At 43.8% G+C, this 20,700-nt stretch overlaps 2 protein-coding genes and 1 long non-coding RNA gene across 11 annotated transcripts in view; 1 reads left to right on the plus strand and 2 right to left on the minus strand.

Moving 5' to 3' along the window:
• Positions 1-439: 439 nt before the first annotated feature.
• LOC124881786 (protein LBH-like) lies at positions 440-5,613 on the plus strand. Of its 4 annotated transcripts, none has more exons than XM_047387576.1 (4): positions 440-641; positions 2,787-2,902; positions 4,989-5,148; positions 5,232-5,613. In XM_047387576.1, exons 2-4 carry the CDS (start codon positions 2,828-2,830, stop codon positions 5,282-5,284), a joined length of 288 nt encoding a protein of 95 aa, XP_047243532.1. In that variant the 5' UTR covers positions 440-641; positions 2,787-2,827; the 3' UTR covers positions 5,285-5,613. The 4 variants fall into 4 exon arrangements, with proteins under 4 accessions (XP_047243532.1, XP_047243534.1, XP_047243533.1 ...); XM_047387578.1 differs by lacking the exon at positions 440-641 and adding an exon at positions 914-1,027; XM_047387577.1 differs by lacking the exon at positions 440-641 and having other exon boundaries at positions 1,124-2,902.
• On the minus strand, positions 3,315-4,519 carry LOC124881787. The gene is made up of 2 exons (XR_007041750.1): positions 4,379-4,519; positions 3,315-4,296 (listed from the first exon to the last, which is right to left on the minus strand). It is a non-coding gene; the product is annotated as an uncharacterized LOC124881787 (long non-coding RNA).
• A 5,449-nt stretch (positions 5,614-11,062) lies between the features above and the next one.
• cep170bb (centrosomal protein 170Bb) overlaps positions 11,063-20,700 on the minus strand; it is a 31,843-nt gene continuing 22,205 nt past the window's right edge. For all 6 annotated transcript variants that reach the window (XM_047387924.1, XM_047387923.1, XM_047387926.1 and 3 more), the window contains 4 exons: positions 17,584-17,672; positions 17,418-17,511; positions 17,284-17,335; positions 11,063-16,292 (listed from right to left, as the gene is read on the minus strand). In XM_047387924.1, the coding sequence (XP_047243880.1) occupies positions 16,108-16,292; positions 17,284-17,335; positions 17,418-17,511; positions 17,584-17,672 (420 nt within the window). In that variant the 3' untranslated portion in view covers positions 11,063-16,107. The remainder of the gene's footprint in view (positions 16,293-17,283; positions 17,336-17,417; positions 17,512-17,583; positions 17,673-20,700) is intronic.

Below are 20,700 nucleotides of genomic sequence, written 5' to 3' on the forward strand. Positions count from 1 at the left end.
CCACCAGGAGGAGATCCCACGACAGACCCAGAACTCGTTTGAGGGACAATACATCCCCTCTGGCCAGGGAACACCTTGGGATTCCCCAGAAGGAGCTGGAGAGGGTTTCTGGTGAGAGGAATGTGTGGATCTCCCTTCTGCTAACTTGTTATGTCCAAGGCCATCAATGGATGGACTAAAACTGAATCAAAAAGGGGCCAAAATCCAGATAAAAACCTTGAAAGACCTGAAGAACCATCGACAAAGACTTTTAATGATAACCAGAAAGTCTTTCTTCTTTGAAGGAAAATGTGATGAACTGTTAGCTGGATAAGAAACTTCTTTTACTTTTTTAGTTTCCACATCTAATGTTTACAATGACGTGATCCAGACGGAGGCGTCATCGGAAACAACAACCAGACACTCCTTCATGCAAATCTTGCACAGAGTCAAATCAGGACCTCATGCAAAACACACACACACACACACACACACACACACACACACACACACACACACACACACTCTCTCTCTCTCTGTCTCACACACACACAGTGTCAGTCGAGTTGGATCAATGAGCAGCAGCAGCAGGTTTCTGCCTGATCGCCTGTAAACCTCTGAAGATTCAGCTTTAGGTCCAGTTTTTGAATCCCGATCACCAGGTAAGTCACCTGTTTACACTCCGTCTATTTGCTTTCAGGCTTCTGGTTCATCTTCACTCAATAAAATGTTTCATAAATAAATCATGCTGAGATCTTTATGCTTTCAGGTTTTGGTCTTCATCATGTTGATTTTTTTTCTGTGCTTACACTTGTGTTAATGAACTAACTTCAAACTGCAGAAACATCAGTCTAACATTTCCGCACTGTTGTCATGGAGACACGTTAGCAGTATTGTCCTCGGGTCCTGCAGCTCTGATGGTAAAAGGAGTGCATTACTGGCGTTAAATAATCCAGGAGTTTCCAAAGGTTTAACTTACCTGCCGAATCTTGTCTCACCTGTCTGATACGTCTATTCTCTTCCTTCATCATCTTGCATCCTGTTGGAGGTGAACAGTGCCCCCTGCTGGTCGAAAACATGTCTGTCGTGAGCTCTTCCCACCATCTGTTGTCTGGGCTCTGCTCCAGGAAAATATTCAAATTTCTAACTCGGAAAAACATCTGCGCACATTGCCAAGAATGAAATGTCTCTGTTCATAACCTGATTAAGTAGTGAGATAACCTGCTGGGCCCAACAGAACCACTAAAAGAACATCAAATCCTGTGTCAAGTTTTAGTTAACAGTTTCAGCAACATTTGCTCAAAGGGCCGAATTCTTCCTGAAAACTTTGGCCAGAGACATCTTCTGACCCACGAAGCACCTGAAACAGGAGGGGTTGATATCAAACACCAAGGAGGCACAGGTCAATGTTCTCACATTCATTCTGAGGAACTGAATGAGACAAGAACATCTGAGAATCCCAACTGTCTCTTCTGGAAACAGTAAAACACACAGCTGCAGCTGCAGGGAAACAGGAGAACGTGGTGGTGTTTGCATGTTTGTGTCGTCAAGCAGCAGCGTGCAGACACACAGACTCGTCTGTTGATGGTCACTGTTTTATTACCTCATATGCATCACATGTTTGCAGGCTGGATTTAGATGGTTGGCCTTGCAAACACGTCAAACACCTTAAAAACGTCACCTTTTGTCACATTACAACTTTAAACTTCCCTCTGCTCTGAGACCCCTAAATAAACCCAGCGCTACGATAACCTCTAGAATTTTGTTAGAGAACATTAGAGAACCAGCATCATGAAGACTAAGGAACACAGCAGACAGGTCTGGGAGGAAGATCTGGTTCATTTTCAACCAACGTTAGGTGCTAAAACAACATCCCAAGTTTTGAACATCTCACAGAGCTCTGTTCAATCCATTGTTTGAACACGGAGAGAAGATGCACCAACTGCAGACTTGCCAAGACATGGATGTCCACCTAAACTTACAGGCTGGGCATTTACTTCACAAGTCTGGCCTTTCTAAAAGAAGAGCAAAAATAACTGCCACAAGAGTTTCTGTTTGCAGTTTTCAATAAGCCATCTAGGAGACACGGTGTTCAGATCAGAGGAGACCAACACTGAACTATCTGGCCTACATTCAGAATGTGTGATGGAAAATACCCTCTCCCTATGATAAAACATGGTGGTGGCAGCATCATGCCGTGGAGCAGAGAAGCTGGTCAGAGTTGATGGGAAGGTGGAGCTAAATCCAGGACAATCCTGGAAGAAAACCAGTTAGAGGCTGCAGAAGACCTGAGACTTCCAGCAGGACAACCACCCTGAACATACACCCAGAGACACAGTGGATAGTTTAGATTGAAGCACATGTATGTGTTGGAAGGCCTAGTCAAAGTCCAGACCGAAATCCAACTAAGAATCTATGGCAGGGCTTGAAAACCGATGTTCCAGATGTTCTCCATTCAGTCTGACTGAGCTTGTGCTTTTTTTTTTTTATACAAAGAAGAATGAGCAGAAATGTCTGTAGATGTTCAAAGAGATAAACTCAAAAGACCTGCAGCCAGAGAAGGTTCAACAAAGTTCTGACTCAAAGGGGCTGAATACAAATGCACACCACACTTTTCAGATTTTACATTGTAAAAAACCTCAAACACCATGAACCAGTTATCTCTCAATTCTTTGTGTGGATCTGTCCCAATAAAATAGGTTAAAGTTTGTGGTTGGAATGAGATGACGTGTGGAACGCTGAAGTAGCGGGAATACTTCTCTGTAACATTTTATTCAAATCTTACGACTGTTGCTTTCTCTCATCAGCTTCCTCACTCCTTGCTGTCCCTAAACTCTGATTGGCTGGGATGACCAACGAGGTGATCAACACCTGTGACTCCACAGTGGGTGGAGCTCCTTTAGAGGAAGCAGCATCTTTTCAGGTGAGACCTGAGTGATGGTTGATGGCGGCTGCAGCAATACTTTAAACTCTTTATGAAGCACAGTTACCAGGACCTGCCTCACCAAACGAAGCAGACAGGATGTTTCTCTGAGTGCAAGGAAATTATTGGTCTGCATCAAACAAACAAAATAACTAAGATCACTAAAACAAAAACCGGGTTAGGAACAGGTCAACACATGTAGATCCTTCAAAGATAATGGAGATCCATCATTTCAGAGGAAAACATGCAGGGAAGCCAGTTGAGATGATGGAATTTGTAACAACCAGGTCTCCAGCCTCTCCAGCGCACCTGCAACCCACCTCCCAGGTGGTGGACCAACATCCAGGACCTGTAGGGTTCTCTGCCTGGGCCCGGCCAGGCTCGACCATAAGGTGCTCATTGGCTCCAGGTCTTCTTTAATCAAAATCATGAAAAGGGTTCATCCAGTTGTTACCAGAACCAATGTTCTTATGTTCTGTTTGTGTCACACTTAGGGGCTGATTTGACCATTTTTTTAATGTGTGCTATAATTGGTTTTGTATCTAAAATTCTGGAATGTAATTTACTCTAAAAATGGCAATCGGCAGATTCTGGGATTGGCAGAAACACCCTGAGGAACACCACCTCTGGGATCACAGGGAGCTCAAACTCCTCTGCTATGGTGGCTTACGGTGGCTTTTTACTGGAACCTCCCACTGACATGAAACCTCAGAGTAGACTCAGAACCTGCTGGAGGGACTACACATCCCTTGATGCTTTCTGGTCCCTTAACTTCTTTTGATTACTCAGAAGGAGCTGGACATTGTATCTGATGGATGGATCTGGATTCGTAGTGTCCAGCTGCCGGTTTGCAATAATAGGTTCAGGAACCAACCAGGAACCAGCATTTTTGGGTAGAAGATGCATACTCAAAGATTCTCTATTGGAAAGACGTCACACTCTGACCTGAAAGGGAGAAAAAAAACCCGCAAACACATTACATCCAGGGGCCTAACAACCAGGGTTTAACATCTAATTAAAGATGTTAAAGGGAACAAAATCAAAGATATGTTCTTTTAAAGATTTCTCAATTTCTGGTCTTCTGAATGTTAGAGTGATTTCTTGTGGATTAACCTGTTTTAATAACCTACAGACATGTTTTATAGCTACCAAAGATTTGACAGATTATCAAGGTTAATCTCAGTAATGTTTCCACAAAAAAAAAAAAAAAGAAACCTCAACTCCTCCTTTAAGAAACTATCAAATACTCCAACAGGTGAGACCATCAGGAGCCAAGAAGCAGCATTCTGATTGGCCCACTGTCATAATAGGGTTTTTCTTAGACTGTGAGATACACAAACAAGAGGACAAAGGTTGGACTGGAACCCAAGCTGGTGGACAAACGCAGGATCTCTCTGAAGGAGAAAGACAGAAGCTGGTAAACACTCTAGGTGGAAACAGAGAAACTGTGAATGTGTTCTTTAGATGCTGACTTACAGGGGTTGGGTTCTTGGCAAATACTTGTTCTTGGGGAAAATAAGTCCTTCTCCACAGTGGCTTGAGGCTGACAGGCTGTGAACAGTTTTTGGAGGATGAAGTGCTTTGTTTCTTCTCTTCCAGGAAACTCCACCATGTTTGGAGAGTTTTAACATTGGAGGGTGGACAGGCAGGTTGACGGGTGGTTCTCAGGTGACTCCTGAGAAGCTGGGTTTGGAGTTGGAAGCAGAGAGGAGGCTCAGGGCTGAAGTGTCGAGGCTGGAGTTCTCAAACTCTTCTGAACATGACACAAGTGAAAACGGAGACCAGAAAGCAAAGGGCGATCTGCAAGGCAGGGGGAGAAAAACAAGGAGAGCAGAAAAACTGCTTGGAAGCAGGACTGCAGAGAAGCAGAGGTCTAGCTGTTACCACGCCGAGTGAGAAAACAAGCTGACGCCTCCCTCTGGGTTTCCACTCCATAAGCAGCCCACCTGATTGCTCTCAGATGAGCAACACCTGTGCAGCAGCACCTGCCAGTCACACCCTGCACAGAGAGAACACAGCACACAAAAACAGAGCCTGCACACAAACCACCGTGGATATGACACCCACTCCTGTTTTAACTCTCCAGGTGTTTCCAGACCCTAAGGAACGTGCTCCAAAACTTTCCAAACGCCTCCCTTCCATCGTGGTGGAGCCCACAGAGGCAGATGACGTGGAAAGTGGAGAGCTCCGCTGGCCTCCAGATGATGTAGGCGATGGTGTCACACAGCGGCATCAGCAGGTGACAGGTGAGGTCGTCTCGCTCTAACGTTGAATAAGCCCAGCACTTTATTCTGACCTCAGTGACATTAGCTGGTGGTTTTCTGTACAGGCCAATCCATGGAGGGGGCGGACCCACAGGAGCTGGTGATGGGCGGAGTCTAACATCAACAATCAGTGGACTCATGATGATAATAACTAATGAAAAATACCTTTGAATGTATTCATTTTATTTTTATTGGTGTTTAAAGAAGAATCATCTGTTTGCTCCAAATGGTTTTTTCCACAGATCAATAAATCAGGGTTTTATGTGCCTTTCTTTTGAAATACCAAAGCTAAAACAAACCCTTAAATTACATTATAAAATGTTCAAGCGGTAAAGATTTTTAATAATATCCTGTAATATACTCCTTTGAATTCTTCAGACCAAACCTCTCTTGGTTTCTGAAAGGTTCTGGTCTCCTTTCAGAACATCTGTCGTTTCCATATCCATTATTTCTGTTGTAATAAGTCGTAATAAAAACATTATTGCTAATAAAACCTTATAGCTGTTTCTTTGTTTTGCTTTTATTTAGGCTTTTAGAAGCGTTTTTAAAATCCTGCTGACAGTGGGCGAGGTTATGCTGCTGCGTTCAACCAATGACTCCCCATCTGGGACGTCTGGACCATTAACTTAAAAAATAAGTGTGAGTTCCTTCCAGTCATTTTAAGAAAGCTGCTGTTTTTAGGTAAAGGTGGGACGAAGTCATCGTTTTGCAAGTCACAAGTAAGTCTCAAGTCAAGTCAATGTCTTAAACCTTTAATTTCAAGCCTTAAAAATCACTTGACCAAATATTTAATCATAGTAATAATATGTTGGGATTTTTAAATAATTTCAAAAGATGCTGAAGAGGAAATGAACTTTAAAATCATCTGAAAGTCCGAGATGATGTTGCTTTTTACAAGAAATGTTACCTGAAACAAACAAAAACCTCCAGTAAATTAAAAAAATAAATGAAATAAATTCTGCTTACAGATTTAACAAGAGACGTATTCCTGAACGTTGGAGAAGTCAGCGTTTGTAACCGTCTGCCTCCGAAAAAATCAAAGTTGAGACGGAAACTTGTCTTTAAAAAAGACAATCCGATCCCAGCTAAACATGAAATAGAGGGCGAAGCCATTCATGCACCACAGTCCCCTGACCGTGCACCGGAAAAATTAACAGCTCCGGAAGAGGAGAGTAAGTAAAAAATATATATATATATATATATATATATTTCTATGCATATGTTTTCCCAGGTCTATGCGTTATTGCAGACTTGTTTTAACCCCTGATAAAATATTTTATATCGACTGATTTAATCCAGAACCCAAGCCTGGATAACATTCAGCAGAACTGTAGCAGTTCAGTGCAGGAAGAGTTGGAACCGCCCGGAACCGTTCAAATACCCCGTGTACGGAGTAAGTTATAGTTATATTCAAATCTTCACAGAAACAAGATTTTTTTTTTTCAAAAGACCTGCATTGTAAGGCAACTTTATTTTGTTTCACAGAATATCTTAAATTGAGGAAAAGACGGCGACTCTGTGCTCTTTATAACAGGGCTAGGCTGGTTAGAGGTTTATTGAATGGTAAGTTTAATTCTTCTTATACTCATTTACCTACTGAATTAATTCGTTCGTTCGTTCGTTCGTTCGTCGTCTTCCGCTTATCCAGGACCGGGTCGCGGGGGCAGCAGACTCAGCAGAGACGCCCAGACGTCCCTCTCTCCAGACACCTCCTCCAGTTCCTCCAGGGGGAGCCCAAGGCGTTCCCAGGCCAGCCGAGAGACATAGTCCCTCCAGCGTGTCCTGGGCCGTCCCCTGGGCCTCCTCCCGGTGGGACGTGCCTGGAACACCTCCCGAGGAAGGCGTCCAGGAGGCATCCGGTATAGATGCCCGAGCCACCTCAACTGGCTTCTCTCAATGTGGAGGAGCAGCGGCTCTACTCCGAGCTCCTCCCGGATGGCCGGGCTCCTCACCCTATCTCTAAGGGAGTGCCCGGCCACCCTACGGAGGAAGCTCATTTCAGCCGCTTGTATCCGGGATCTTGTTCTTTCGGTCATGACCCAAAGTTCATGGCCATAGGTGAGGGTAGGAACGTAGACCGACCAGTAAATTGAGAGCTTTGCTTTTCGGCTCAGCTCTCTCTTCACCACAATGGACCGGCACAACGCCCCCATTACTGTGGCAGCCGCACCGATCCGTCTGTCGATCTCCCGCTCCATTCTTCCCTCACTCGTGAACAAGACCCCGAGATACTTAAACTCCTCCACTTGAGGCAGGAACTCCCCTCCAACCTGAAGAGGACAAGCCACCCTTTTCCGGTCGAGAACCATGGCCTCGGACTTGGAGGAGCTGATCTTCATCCCAGCCGCTTCACACTCGGCTGCGAACCGCCACAGCGCATGCTGTAGGTCTTGGCTAGAGGGGGCCAGCAGGACCACGTCATCCGCAAAAAGAAGAGACGAAATCCACTGGTCCCCAAACCAGACCCCCTCCGGCCCTTGGCTGCGTCTAGAAATCCTGTCCATAAAAGTTATGAACAGGACCGGCGACAAAGGGCAGCCCTGCCAGAGTCCAACATGCACCGGGAACAGGTCCGACTTAGTGCCGGCAATGCGGACCAAACTCCTGCTCCGCTCTGACAGGGACCGGATGGCCCCTAATAAAGGGCCCCCGATTCCATACTCCTGGAGCACCCCCCACAGGGCATCACGAGGGACACAGTCGAATGCCTTCTCCAGGTCCACAAAACACATGTGAATCGGTTGTGCAAACTCCCATGAACCCTCGAGTACCCTGTAGAGGGTATAGAGCTGGTCCAGTGTTCCATGGCCGGGACCAAAACCACACTGCTCCTCCTGAAGCCGAGGTTCGACTATCGGTCGGACTCTCCTCTCCAATACCCTGGCGTAGGCCTTACCAGGGAGGCTGAGGAGTGTGATCCCCCTGTAGTTGGAACACACCCTCCGGTCCCCCTTCTTATAAAGGGGGACCACCACCCCAGTCTGCCAGTCCAGAGGCACTGTCCCCGACCGCCACGCAATGTTGAAGAGGCGTGTCAACCATGACAGCCCTACAACATCCAGAGACTTGAGGTACTCAGGGCGGATCTCATCCACCCCCGAAGCCTTGCCACCGCGGAGCTTTTTAACCACCTCGGTGACTTCAGCCTGGGTGATGAAAGAGTCCAACCCCGAGCCCCCAGCCTCTGTTTCCACCACGGAATGCGTGATGGCAGGATTGAGGAGATCCTCGAAGTACTCCTTCCACCGCCCGATAATGTCCTCAGTCGAGGTGAGCAGCCTCCCACCCCCACTATAAACAGTGTTGGCAAAGCACTGCTTCCCCCTCCTGAGGCGCCGGACGGTTTGCCAGAATCGCTTCGAGGCCAACCGGTAGTCCTTCTCCATGGCCTCACCGAACTCTTCCCAGGCCCGAGTTTTTGCCTCTGCCACAGCCCGGGCCGCAGCACGCTTGGCCTCACGGTACCCATCAGCCGCCTCAGGAGTCCCACAAGCCAACCACAGCCGATAGGACTCCTTCTTCAGCTTAACAGCGTCCCTTACTGCCGGTGTCCACCACCGGGTTCTGGGATTGCCGCCACGACAGGCACCGCAGACCTTACGGCCGCAGCTATGGGCAGCAGCATCGACAATAGATGCAAAGAACATGGTCCACTCGGACTCTATGTCTCCAACATCCCCCGGGATCTGGTCAAAGCTCTCCCGGAGGTGGGAGTTGAATACATCCCTGGCCGAGGGCTCCGCCAGGCGTTCCCAGCAGACCCTCACTATGCGCTTGGGCCTGCCGAGTCTGTCCGGCTTTCTCCTCCTCCAGCGGATCCAACTCACCACCAGGTGATGATCAGTGGACAGCTCAGCCCCTCTCTTCACCCGAGTGTCCAAAACATGCGGCCGAAGGTCTGATGATACGACAACAAAGTCGATCATCGACCTCCTGCCTAGGGTGTCCTGGTGCCAAGTGCACTGATGGACACCCTTATGTTTGAACATGGTGTTCGTTATGGACAATCCGTGACTAGCGCAGAAGTCCAATAACAAAACACCACTCGGATTCATATCGGGGAGGCCATTCCTCCTGATCACGCCTCTCCAGGTGTCACTGTCGTTCCCCACGTGGGCATTGAAGTCCCCCAGAGGCAACGTTGATGGTGGAGCAGATTTCATCGAGACTTGGACAGCAACATCGCAGACAGAGAGTTCCCCTATCCTTACGTGACCGTTTTAATAAAGCATAAAGTTTAACGCTTCTGGCTGCATGTCAGACATTGTTACTGAAACATTGCGCTGATATCAAGGTAATTTAAACTGATCCCTGGGTCTTCTTCTTCTTCTGATACTCATGTTAATATGGAAAGCCAGATCACACATGCGCTGAATGAGATAAGGAATGTTGTTGCTCATCTTAATGAAATTCCTGTTAATGCTGATGTGGCAGATAACATCGGGTTAAATGCATCTCCTGCTAACAGTGAAAATGTAATAAATCAAAATCTGTACGGTGACTTTTTACACTCATTAGAAAAGGCTGTGGAAGATTTAAATAGAACACCGTCTCCATCCAGCATTCATCAAAATGAATCAACGTCACACGCCGCTGATCATACTGGGCAGCATGGCGGTAATTTCAATCCAGAGGTTGCAGTCAACCCTGATCAGATTGAGGGAGATCCTCCTGCGACTGTTGAACGTGAACGTTTTAATAACATTGAAATAAGGAGACCTTTTACCTCCCTGCCCTGGTCATGTTCCTGATCTCGCTACAATCTATATAAACATCATGCATATTCTCACTGAATTAGCCGATACTGCAAGATCGTTAGCCAGACGTAACGATGTTGTGCAGCTAGAATTAGTCGGGGAAAATCTGAACCGTAACGTCATGTTGATGGCAATATGATTCTGCCTGCTTTTGAGGATTTTTTAGATGAGTTAGTACAGTCCAACGCTGAAATGCCTGCAGATAATAACCTGGAATTTGTTCTACAGGTAGTTAATGACCCTGCAGGAGGGTCAAAACGTAAGGTTAAAGGAATGTTAGACTGTGAACTGATTAATAAGAAAAAGCGTCACCTGTATATTGTAGATAATACCGGTAATCGGTTATGTTTTGCCATCAGTCTTGCACACGTCTCTGACTCTAACCTTACTGATAATCAGGCTTTAGAGCTGGGGAGGGAGTGGCAACACAGGGCTGGTTTAGATGATCAGACAGCAGTAACTTTCAGCGACATTGGTAAATTTGAAAACATTCTAAAGAGAAAAATTGTAGTGTTTCACAGAACCGTTACAGACTCTGCAGCTCTGTGTAAATTTGAGACCAGTTTCCCTGATCGATCAAAACCCTCTCTTTCTGCTGTTATTTCAAGGTCACTACTATGGGATAAAAAATCTCAAGGGTTTTATAGGATCGAGATACATCTGTGCATATTGTTACGGGAGCTATGAAAAGCCAGACACACACCATTGTGAAGGCTATTGTCCGGTGTGTCACTCATACCAGTGTATGCGTGAAATTAATGAACCTGTCGCCTGTGCAGGTTGTCACAGAATCTGTCGTAACTCTTCTTGTTTCAGTAGACACAGGGAACCCCGCAAAAGACCTAGTGCTGACAGGCCCATGAGTGACTGTGAGTTGGTAAAACTGTGCAAGGTGTGCAAAAAGATATACGTTATTCCAATCAGCAAGCAGGATAAACCACACGTGTGTAAAATGCCGTATTTGCAGTGAGAATATACCTCCTGATTTAGATGTGACGTGCGATGGTCATCTGTGTTACATTCAACCCGGCCAAGCCTGTAATCAGTTAGATGATAAACAGTTTTTTTATGATTTTGAATGCTTCAGCTGCTTTCCAGAAAATAAAACACAACCTTGCAGAAACAACGGCTTCCAACAGTTTACCAACAGAGTGCATGGAGTCCGTTTATTACAAATGACAGAATGATACGAAGAAATGATGATAAACAAATAAAAGTTCAGATATGTGAAAATCCTTGGAAAATAAGAAACAGTTTGGTAGAAATGCATGTCCATCTGCAGCACCATAATCTGATCAGATGCATAAAAAATAAGACAAACAGAGCAGATGTTTGGTTTGCTTTGCTTATTTAGGTCATTGTTCCCAACTGCATGCACTGCAACAAAACACAAAGCGCATGTAGCCCAAGTGACCAATCAGCTGTAGCAGCCGATGTTACATCATCACAGCAATGGCCTGTCAGGACTGTGCTGTGGGAAGGTGATAAAATAATACATTCTCAACTGCTTCAGAGAACAAAACAATCAGCATAAAGGATACATAAAAGCTCCACCCATTTTCTTCTGGTGTTTGTTCATCCAATGGAAAAAGTGCACATTTGGTGATCTAGCATCGAATCTCACCTGCCTCAAGCTCCTGGAAATGTGCACTTTATAATAAAGGTATGCCATATCTGGTTTCTCCACACATTCAGTGAAACTATGGAAGCCCATTTGTGCCACTTGAGGAGGAAAAAGTCACAGGGTTGCTCATAACTATGACTTTGACAGTAAAAACTACAGGATGCAAAATCAGAAATCTGACTTTGAAACTGCAATTTTTTGATACAAAGTTATATATATATAAGATTAAAAGTTATAATTTAGACTTTGAAAGTCATAATAATGAGAAACAAAGTCAGGATTATGGCTTTTGAAGTTGTCATGATCAGATTTAAAGTCACACACAACCATCATTAATCATCTTAAGTCATTTGACTTCATCTCGCAAAACATCTAATTTCTGACTGTATCTTTTTGTGACTTTATATCTAATGATTCATTTCAAAAGTAAAAATCAAGACGTTAAAAGTCATAAATATGGCAAACCATGTGCCATTTTATTTCATTAGAGTGGTTTGTATAGGTTTCCATAGAGAATCCTTCATTTCTGTCTGAGATCAGATCATGTTTTTGAACACAATCTCCAGAGTGGAGTTAGCCTAGCTTGGCACTAAAATTGGAAACGGGGACCGGCCTACATCAGTCAAAACACAAAAATATCAGATTCCAAAAGCCTCATACTTGACATGCTGCTGAAGACAAACAAACCTGAAAAAACAAACAAACGTAGCAGAAAGAACAACACATATTCACTGCCGGAGTTCCCCAGGGCTCAATCATTGAGTCTATGTCGTTTGTCTCAATGTTTAAGATAAAAAAATCAAGAAACATTTCAATTCTAATGAACTATGTTGCCATAAATAAAATTATAATTTCTTGCAAAACAATATATGTAATCAGGGGTTTGCTTACAGACTTGCCCATATAGGCTATTCTGCTGATATAGGAAAGTAAAAGCTTTGTTCAAAGTGAACGACAACCCAAGCATACCTCTGATGATGGCATCAGGTTTCCACCTTGTTTTCAGTAATTATGCTAAGCTAGGCTAATGAAGTAAACTCTTAACAGATTCAGGAGATGAACAGGATCACTGCTTTCCTCTACCTGTACAGCACTCTACATACGTAGGTCTCAGGTGCTTTAACTCAAAGACAGAAGAAAAACACAAACGTTGGTCCAGCACACTGACTACAGCACAGCCAGCAGCAAACAGACACACAGAAACCCACACATTCTACTTTACACCAGGTTCACCTTCCATTGTTCCGGACGTCCCACCGTGTAAATCTCTAAATATTCTGTCGTATAGCACTTCTCTAAAACTGTGATGCCCATAAGGGTTCTATATAGATCTGGGAGTTGGAAACAATCTAGTGAATGACAGACAGCATATGTTGTTGCTCTTGAATATTCAAATACCTGCAAAATGAACACTATTAACTCAAGCTCAAAGTCGCAGCCTTAAGAGACAATCCAGGTGGTCTGTTGGTCAGGAAAATGTGTGAATCCAGGTTTATTTTCACTTCAGGGGTATCTTAAGGTGAGTAATCTAACAGTAAAAGGAAAGTTCAGGGAGAGATCTAACTGACGTTGTAATGCTCTTATTCGCTTGTTAACAACTAACTTTAACATTTTGAACCTTTTAAGTCTAAATATCTTTCCACCCGAGACAAACACAAGAACAAAATAATGCTGCTAGAGTTCAAACTATCATTTTCTTGTGAAAACTCAAATGTTTGGACCAATGAGCAGACAATCAAGCAGTTTCAGGTCTAAAAATGTGAGAAACAATTCGTTGCTTTGTCCAATCACCAACAAGTATTTCTCCTGTCCTTTTTCAGTGGTGGACCAGATGAGTAACAGATGTAGACCGTTTCAGTGTCTGGACCAATAGGAGAAGAGGCTGATGTTTAAGTCTGATTGGCTGGTGAGGTGTCCAGAAAATGGATTCAGGCAAATCAAAGGGATATTTGGGAACCAGATTTTCACATTAAGATTTGTGGGGAACATTTTCACAGGGGTTTAAATTTTATAGGAAAAGACTCTTGGTTAAAATCTTCCAAACATTTGTTTAACTAGCCTTGGATCAGCTGGTTTTATACCTCAGGGGACATAATGTCTGAGTTCTTCACCTCTATAATATGATATTTTTGTCACTGAGGTCAAATGTGGAAAGTCCTTCACTTATGAAAACTCCAGGAATTCCAGGTAAATTTGCAGAACTTTGATATTTTTCATACAAATTTAAACAGATTGTGATGCATCAATGCCTGAGACTGTGTTCTAAATCACATATGTTTAGAAATTTTTTAGAAGTATCATGTAACTGATATGTTTTGTGAACCAGCCACTTTATTGAAACACCTTGCTAGTACCAAGTAAACAGAGTTGGACCCAACGTTGTCTTCAGAACTGTCTTAATTCTCCATAGCTTAAACTCAATTAGGTGTCTGAACATTCCTCAGAGATTTGGGTCAATATTGACATGATAGCATCACACAGTGGCTGCAGATTTCTCTGCTGAACACCCATAATGAAAATCTCATGTTCCACCACACCTCAAAGGTTATCTGAGCTTTGTGACATGGAGCGTTATCCTGCTGGAAGCAGCCATCAGAAGATAGGTCCACTGTGGTCATTTTGAGATTGGCATGGTCAGCAACAATCCTCAGGTAGGCTGTTGGGTTTAGTTGATGTTGAGCTGGTACCAAGGGGCCCAAAGTGGAGGAAGAAAATGTCCCTCACACATCCACCAGCCTGATCCATTGATACAAGGCAGGGTGGATCCATTATTTCATTTTGTTGCCACCAAATTCTGATCCAACCATCTGAAATCCACTCTTTGGACCAGGAAACGTTTTTCCAACCTATTGTTGTCCTGTTTTTTTGATCCGGTGTAAATTGCCTGTTTTTAGCTGGTAGGAGCTGCACCAGGTGTAGTCTTCTGCTGCTGTAGCCCAGCTGCTTCCATGTTCCAGGTGTTGTGCTTGAGATATGGTAGTTCTGCATTTCTTGATTGGAACCAATGGTAATTTGAGCTACTGTTGCCTTTCTATAGTTTGGAACCAGCCGGCCCACTCTCCTCTGACCTGTGAGAGTAACAAGACATTTCCCCCCACACAGCTGCTGCTCACTGGATACTTTAAGACCATTCTTTGCAAACCTGAGAGATGGTTGTGGGTGTAAATCCCACATGTTGTAAAATACTCAGACCAGCCCATCTGGTACCAGCAACCATGTCATGATTAAAGTCCGTTAAATGCCCTCTGTTGTCCTTTCTGATGCCCACTTTGAACTTCAGCAGGTCTTTCTCACCATGCCTCGGTGCCTAAATGCCCTCAGTTGCTGCCATGTGATTCACTGAACAGAAATTGAACAAGTGTTTCTAATAAAGTGGCCAGTGAACCGGTTGATAAAACCGAGAGCTATCTACGTCAAACTGTTTCCAATAAGGCAGCACAGGACCCAATCAGATGTGAGATAACTCAAGTACCACAGTAGGTTCTGAAAGCCCAGTTTTAATGGAAACATGCTACTAAATTACTAAATGTAGCTCCTCCATGAGCTCCGGACAAATCAAAAAATCCCCATTGGACACAGAAACCTGGTAGACTGAGAAAGTCCGGTTTCTGAGGAGGATTTTTCCTTAGCATCAGATTTATGTCCAACTACAAGATCTTTAACTTATAATTAAGACATCTTGTTTGTTTGTCTTCAGGGAATTCAGTTTAAACGCCCAACATTCTCAGGTCTTTTTGTACATTTTTGATGAATACATTTAATTTTTTATGTGTCAGACTGATTCATTCATTGAGTTTAGAGAGGCGATGCGTTCAAGGACCAGCTGGTCCCACGGTAAATTTGCCCTCATGTAGATTTTTCAGTTATTTCATAGAGTCTCTCCCACATTCAGCACTCACAACATTCAATTAGGTCGAAACTAAAGCATCACAATCACAGCGAGATGGAAAAGGCTAAGACCCTGGGTGTCGTCGGACAGGCGACTCCTAAACATACAGTGGAATACAACATTACAGGTGTTCTACTGGTACAGACCACTGGAGCCTGTCTGTGAAGTGTGGAAGCAGCGTGGGACCCCTCTGATGGGCAGAAAGTAAAACGTTTGCCTTATAAATATACACAGAATGATTTAAGGACATTTTCTATCCTCTGTTCAAATGCAACACAACAGATCATCAAAGCACAAAGTTAATAATATATGTCTGTACAGTACTGTCTGCGTAACACTGTGATGGGAGCAGCTGTTTGTTTCTGTAGCTTTGACTAAGTTTGGCTGAGCTTGTGCGACGTTAAAGCAGCTCTACAAAGACACACTGTGGCCAACTACGATGTTCTTATTCTGATAAAATCACTGGGCACAGATGAGGGGTGTGTTGTGGACAGTTTCAGTGCATCCACACCACGGCGGCCCTGGCAAGCACAACACCCAGAGAAGGGATTCCTGTTTAAATAGACCAAATACAAACTTATTAAGGTAGAGTTCAACTGTAGCTAAGCCCTAGCTTACACCACAGTGGCGTGGATGCATGATTTCTGTCCAGATGTGCTACGGTTGCCCATTCAGTTCATGTAGTGGGACCCATCAGACCCACGTGGCGGTCGCTTGGTGCTTTCGTTGGCATTGGAGGCTCGGGGTTTGGTAATGAATTTTTTCTCCTTTGACGTTTGGCGCATTTGAGTCAGAGATGATGTTCCGATGGCTGCCGCCTGAAGACTCCCAGCAGGCTCCACGATGGTGTTGATGACTACAACAACAGAAAAAAACCCAAAATGTACCGCTTTAAAACCCCAAGCTGACTAGTTGGGAAAAAAGTTTACATTTGAAGATATACATTCTCAGTCTGCATCATATTAGGCCCAATAATCAAGTAAACATCAAGGAGGAAAGACATCACCAATGGACTCAGAAAGCAACATTTGTAGATTATCCAAGAAATGACCCAAGACCTCCACCTCAGAGTCTAGAGGGCTCTGTTAGCTTATTTGTCAAAGTTCACGACAGGAGAATTAGAAAAAGGCTGAACAAGCATGAATGTCTGAGGAAGGTTTGAGGAGAAAGCCTCTTCTTTGTAAAAGAATATGGCTGCATGACTTAGGTTTACAAAGCTGTGCTGTCAGCTGTCAGTGTCCACCATGCTGGGCCCCCTTCTTTCCTAGAAATATCCAAAGGAGTTCCTCAGGGCTGCATACTAGGTCTCCAGCTCTTCACACTTTATAAAAATCATCTATGTGGCATTTTTTGTAAGCTGAAACCTAAATTCAGTTTACTTTTTCAGAAATAAATCTTGTTTTTCTCACTTGGTAACAAAACACTTAGTTACTGCAACTTTTTTTTTGCCTTTGTCAAATTTCAATGATGTCTATGACTGCACGTGGTCAGTATCTAAAGAGGTTGGACTCTGACTACATTGAGCCTTCTGTTTTATAAATGGCCCTCGGAAATGTCTTCATCACTTTCATTTGGTGCTGCTGCTAACTTTCCAACCTAGCAAATTTGTAGACATTCCCATTGGCTGCCAACATTCCAGTTCGGTCTGTGCTCTGCAAATATTTTACAAATCTCAGAGACAGAACATCTGCAGCACCATGTCAAGTAGTGAAGAGCTCATGATCTGGGCTTGTTTGACAGCCACAGGATGTGAGTGGACCACAATCTTCTCTATATATCAAAGTATTCTAGAGTCAGCTGAAGCTTTTTCCACTGTTGATCATCAACAGGACAATGATCCCAAATACCTTCCAGTTGCCTTTGAACTCGTCTCAGCTCCTTCAAAATGGAGGTAATTTCCTGTAGGCATTAAGAAAATTTAGATGAGGAGGTGTTGAACTCTGAATGCTGTTTCTAAAAGCTGATCAAGCTGCAATGGTACCTTGTTGGAGGTTTTCAAGATAGGGACTTCATTCTCAGTGTTGATCTTCGCCTCAATTTCTTCCCAGACATCTGCTTTGTTCTGGAACAAAACCCTGAAACCAAAGAAGATCAAGTTAGTTAATCCACAGCAGACCAAGTAACAAGACCCCAAAACGGTCCCTTACTTCATCTTCTCTGCCAGCTGCTCGGTGTTCTCCCGGATGGCCTGAGACAGCTGAGAAACCGGGTTCAGCATCAGGTTGTCCAGGATCACCTGAAAGAGTTTTCCACAAACACAGAGAGAGAGGACGAAGATGAGTTCTGGGCAGCTTCATCGTCAGCACTGATTTCCCAGCAAACCCAAAACTGACTGCAGCAGACGGACAAATGTTAATGTTCACCGTAAAGTGAGGAGTTGTGGCTGAGTTCACACTGCAGATCAGATCCTGTGGCGCCACCATCAGGACAAGATTTATGCTTTCAGATTTAGTGGTCCTGATACTATTAGAGCTGAACAACTATGGGGATTTGGTTTGTTTAAAGAGCTCGATGTGCGACTGCAGGTAAAACATGAGCTGGTTTTACAGCCTTCTGGTGGAGAACCGCAGAACACATGTAAGAACAGAGTTAAATACAGAGTCAAACTAAGAAATAAACTCATACTACATGTAAACCACAACGATATGTTGACAAAATGACGTGATTTCAACTTATCTTGAATTTTATTCAAATGCAGAAAGAACACAAAACCTTTTTATTCTCACTTTGTGACAAATAAATCAGACAAACTTCTGGTCAGTTAGGACAACTAAAATTATTTATATTTAATGGAGGATAATAAAAATACTGACGTCACTCTGCTTGAAGACATTTAGAAAAGCCCAGATGAGGATGTCCTGACTTTATGAGCTTCTGATTTTTCACAACATTTGAGTTAACTGGAGGCAGCCAATTTTTAAAAAGATCAACTAGGACATCAGGAAGAGCATTGTGGACCTCCACAAGACTGGTTCGTCTTTGGACCCAATTTTTGGATACCTGAAGATTCCATGCTCATCTGCTCATGCATTTACAATGCCTTGCGAAAGTATTCGACCCCCTTGAACTTTTCAACCTCTTGCCACATTTCAGGCTTCAAACATAAAGATATAAAATTCTAATTTTTTGTGAAGAATCAACAAGTGGGACACAATCGTGAAGTGGAATGAAATTTATTGGATGTGTGAAACTTGTTTAACAAATAAAAAACTGAAAAGTGGGGGTACAATATTATTCCGCCCCTTTACTTTCAGTGCAGCAAACTCAGTCCAGAAGTTCAGTGAGGATGTCTGAATGATCCAATGTTGTCCCAAATGACTGATGATGATAAATAAAATCCACCTGTGTGTAATCAAGTCTCCGTATAAATGCACCTGCTCTGTGATAGTCTCAGGGTTCTGTTCAAAGCACAGAGAGCATCATGAAGACCAAGGAACACACCAGGCAGGTCCGAGATACAGTTGTGGAGAAGTTTAAAGCTGGATTTGGATACAAAAAGATTTCCCAAGCTTTAAACATCCCAAGGAGCACTGTGCAAGCAATCATATTGAAATGGAAGGAGTATCAGACCACTGCAAATCTACCGAGACCCGGCCGTCCCTCTAAACTTTCATCTCGAACAAGAAGAAGACTGATCAGAGATGCAGCCAAGAGGCCCATGATCACTCTGGATGAACTGCAGAGATCTACAGCTGAGGTGGGAGGGTCTGTCCATAGGACAACAATCAGTCGTACACTGCACAAATCTGGCCTTTATGGAAGAGTGGCAAGAAGAAAGCCATTTCTCAAAGATATCCATAAAAAGTCTCGTTTAAAGTTTGCCACAAGCCACCTGGGAGACACACCAAACATGTGGAAGAAGGTGCCCTGGTCAGATGAAACCAAAATCGAACTGTTTGGCCACAATGCAAAACGATATGTTTGGTGTAAAAGCAACACAGTTCATCACCCTGAACACACCATCCCCACTGTCAAACATGGTGGTGGCAGCATCATGGTTTGGGCCTGCTTTTCATCAGCAGGGACAGGTAAGATGGTCAAAATTGATGGGAAGATGGATGGGGCCAAATACAGGACCATTCTGGAAGAAAACCTGTTGGAGTCTGCAAGAGACCTGAGACTGGGACGGAGATTTATCTTCCAACAAGACAATGATCCACAACATAAAGCCAAATCTACAATGGAATGGTTCACAAATAAACGTATCCAGGTGTTGGAATGGCCAAGTCAAAGTCCAGACCTGAATCCAATCGAGAATCTGTGGAAAGAGCTGAAGACTGCTGTTCATGAACGCTCTCCATCCAACCTCACTGAGCTCCAGCTGTTTTAAAAGGAAGAATGGGCAAGAATTTCAGTCTCTCGATGTAAAAACTGATAGAGACAAACCCCAGGTGCTACAAAGTATTAACACAAAGGGGCTGAATAATATTGCACGCCCCACTTTTCAGTTTATTTGTTAAAAAAGTTTGACACATCCAATAAATTTCATTCCACTTCACGATTGTGTCCCACTTGTTGTTGATTCTTCACAAAATATTTGAATTTTATATCTTTATGTTTGAAGCCTGAAATGTGGCAAGAGGTTGAAAAGTTCAAGGGGGCTGAATACTTTCACAAGGCACTGTAAATGCAAGTATAAGCAGCATGGGAATGTCCATGCTGGGAAAGGAGACGGGTTCTGTATGCCAGAGATGAACGGGTTCTGGTGTGAAATATGCGTATCAACCACAGAACAAAAGCTAAAGATGCTGCTAAAGCTAGGAAGAGAGATTCAATATCCACAGTGAAACAAGTCCTGTACCAACATGGGCTGAAAGGCCACTCAGAGAAGAAGAAGCCATCACTCCAAAAGCAACATTGCAAATGAACTCAGGGGCAAATAACAACATTTCTGGAGACATTTCCTGTGGTCTGATGGAACTAGAACAGAAGGGTTTGACCATGATGACCATTGATACATCTGCAAGGCTGAGAACATCACCCCATCTGTGAAGTATGGGGTGACACCATCATGTTGCTTAGGTATTTTGCAACATCTCAAGCCAGAAGGTTTAGGACACAAATTTTTCTCCCCAGTGGACAATGAACCTCAGCATAGCAGCAGATTATTTACAATGTGGCTCAATGTTCTGGAGGGGCCATCACAAAGATCTCAGTCCCAGAGAACAGCAGCGGGTGGAGCTAATGGACAGGAACTAGTGGTGGTCAACAAACCTGAAAGAGAGCACTGAGACACAGTGACCCTAAGAGATGTACCATCTCTC

The sequence above is a fragment of the Girardinichthys multiradiatus genome, chromosome 15 (assembly GCF_021462225.1).
Source record: "Girardinichthys multiradiatus isolate DD_20200921_A chromosome 15, DD_fGirMul_XY1, whole genome shotgun sequence".
NCBI lineage: Eukaryota > Metazoa > Chordata > Actinopteri > Cyprinodontiformes > Goodeidae > Girardinichthys > Girardinichthys multiradiatus.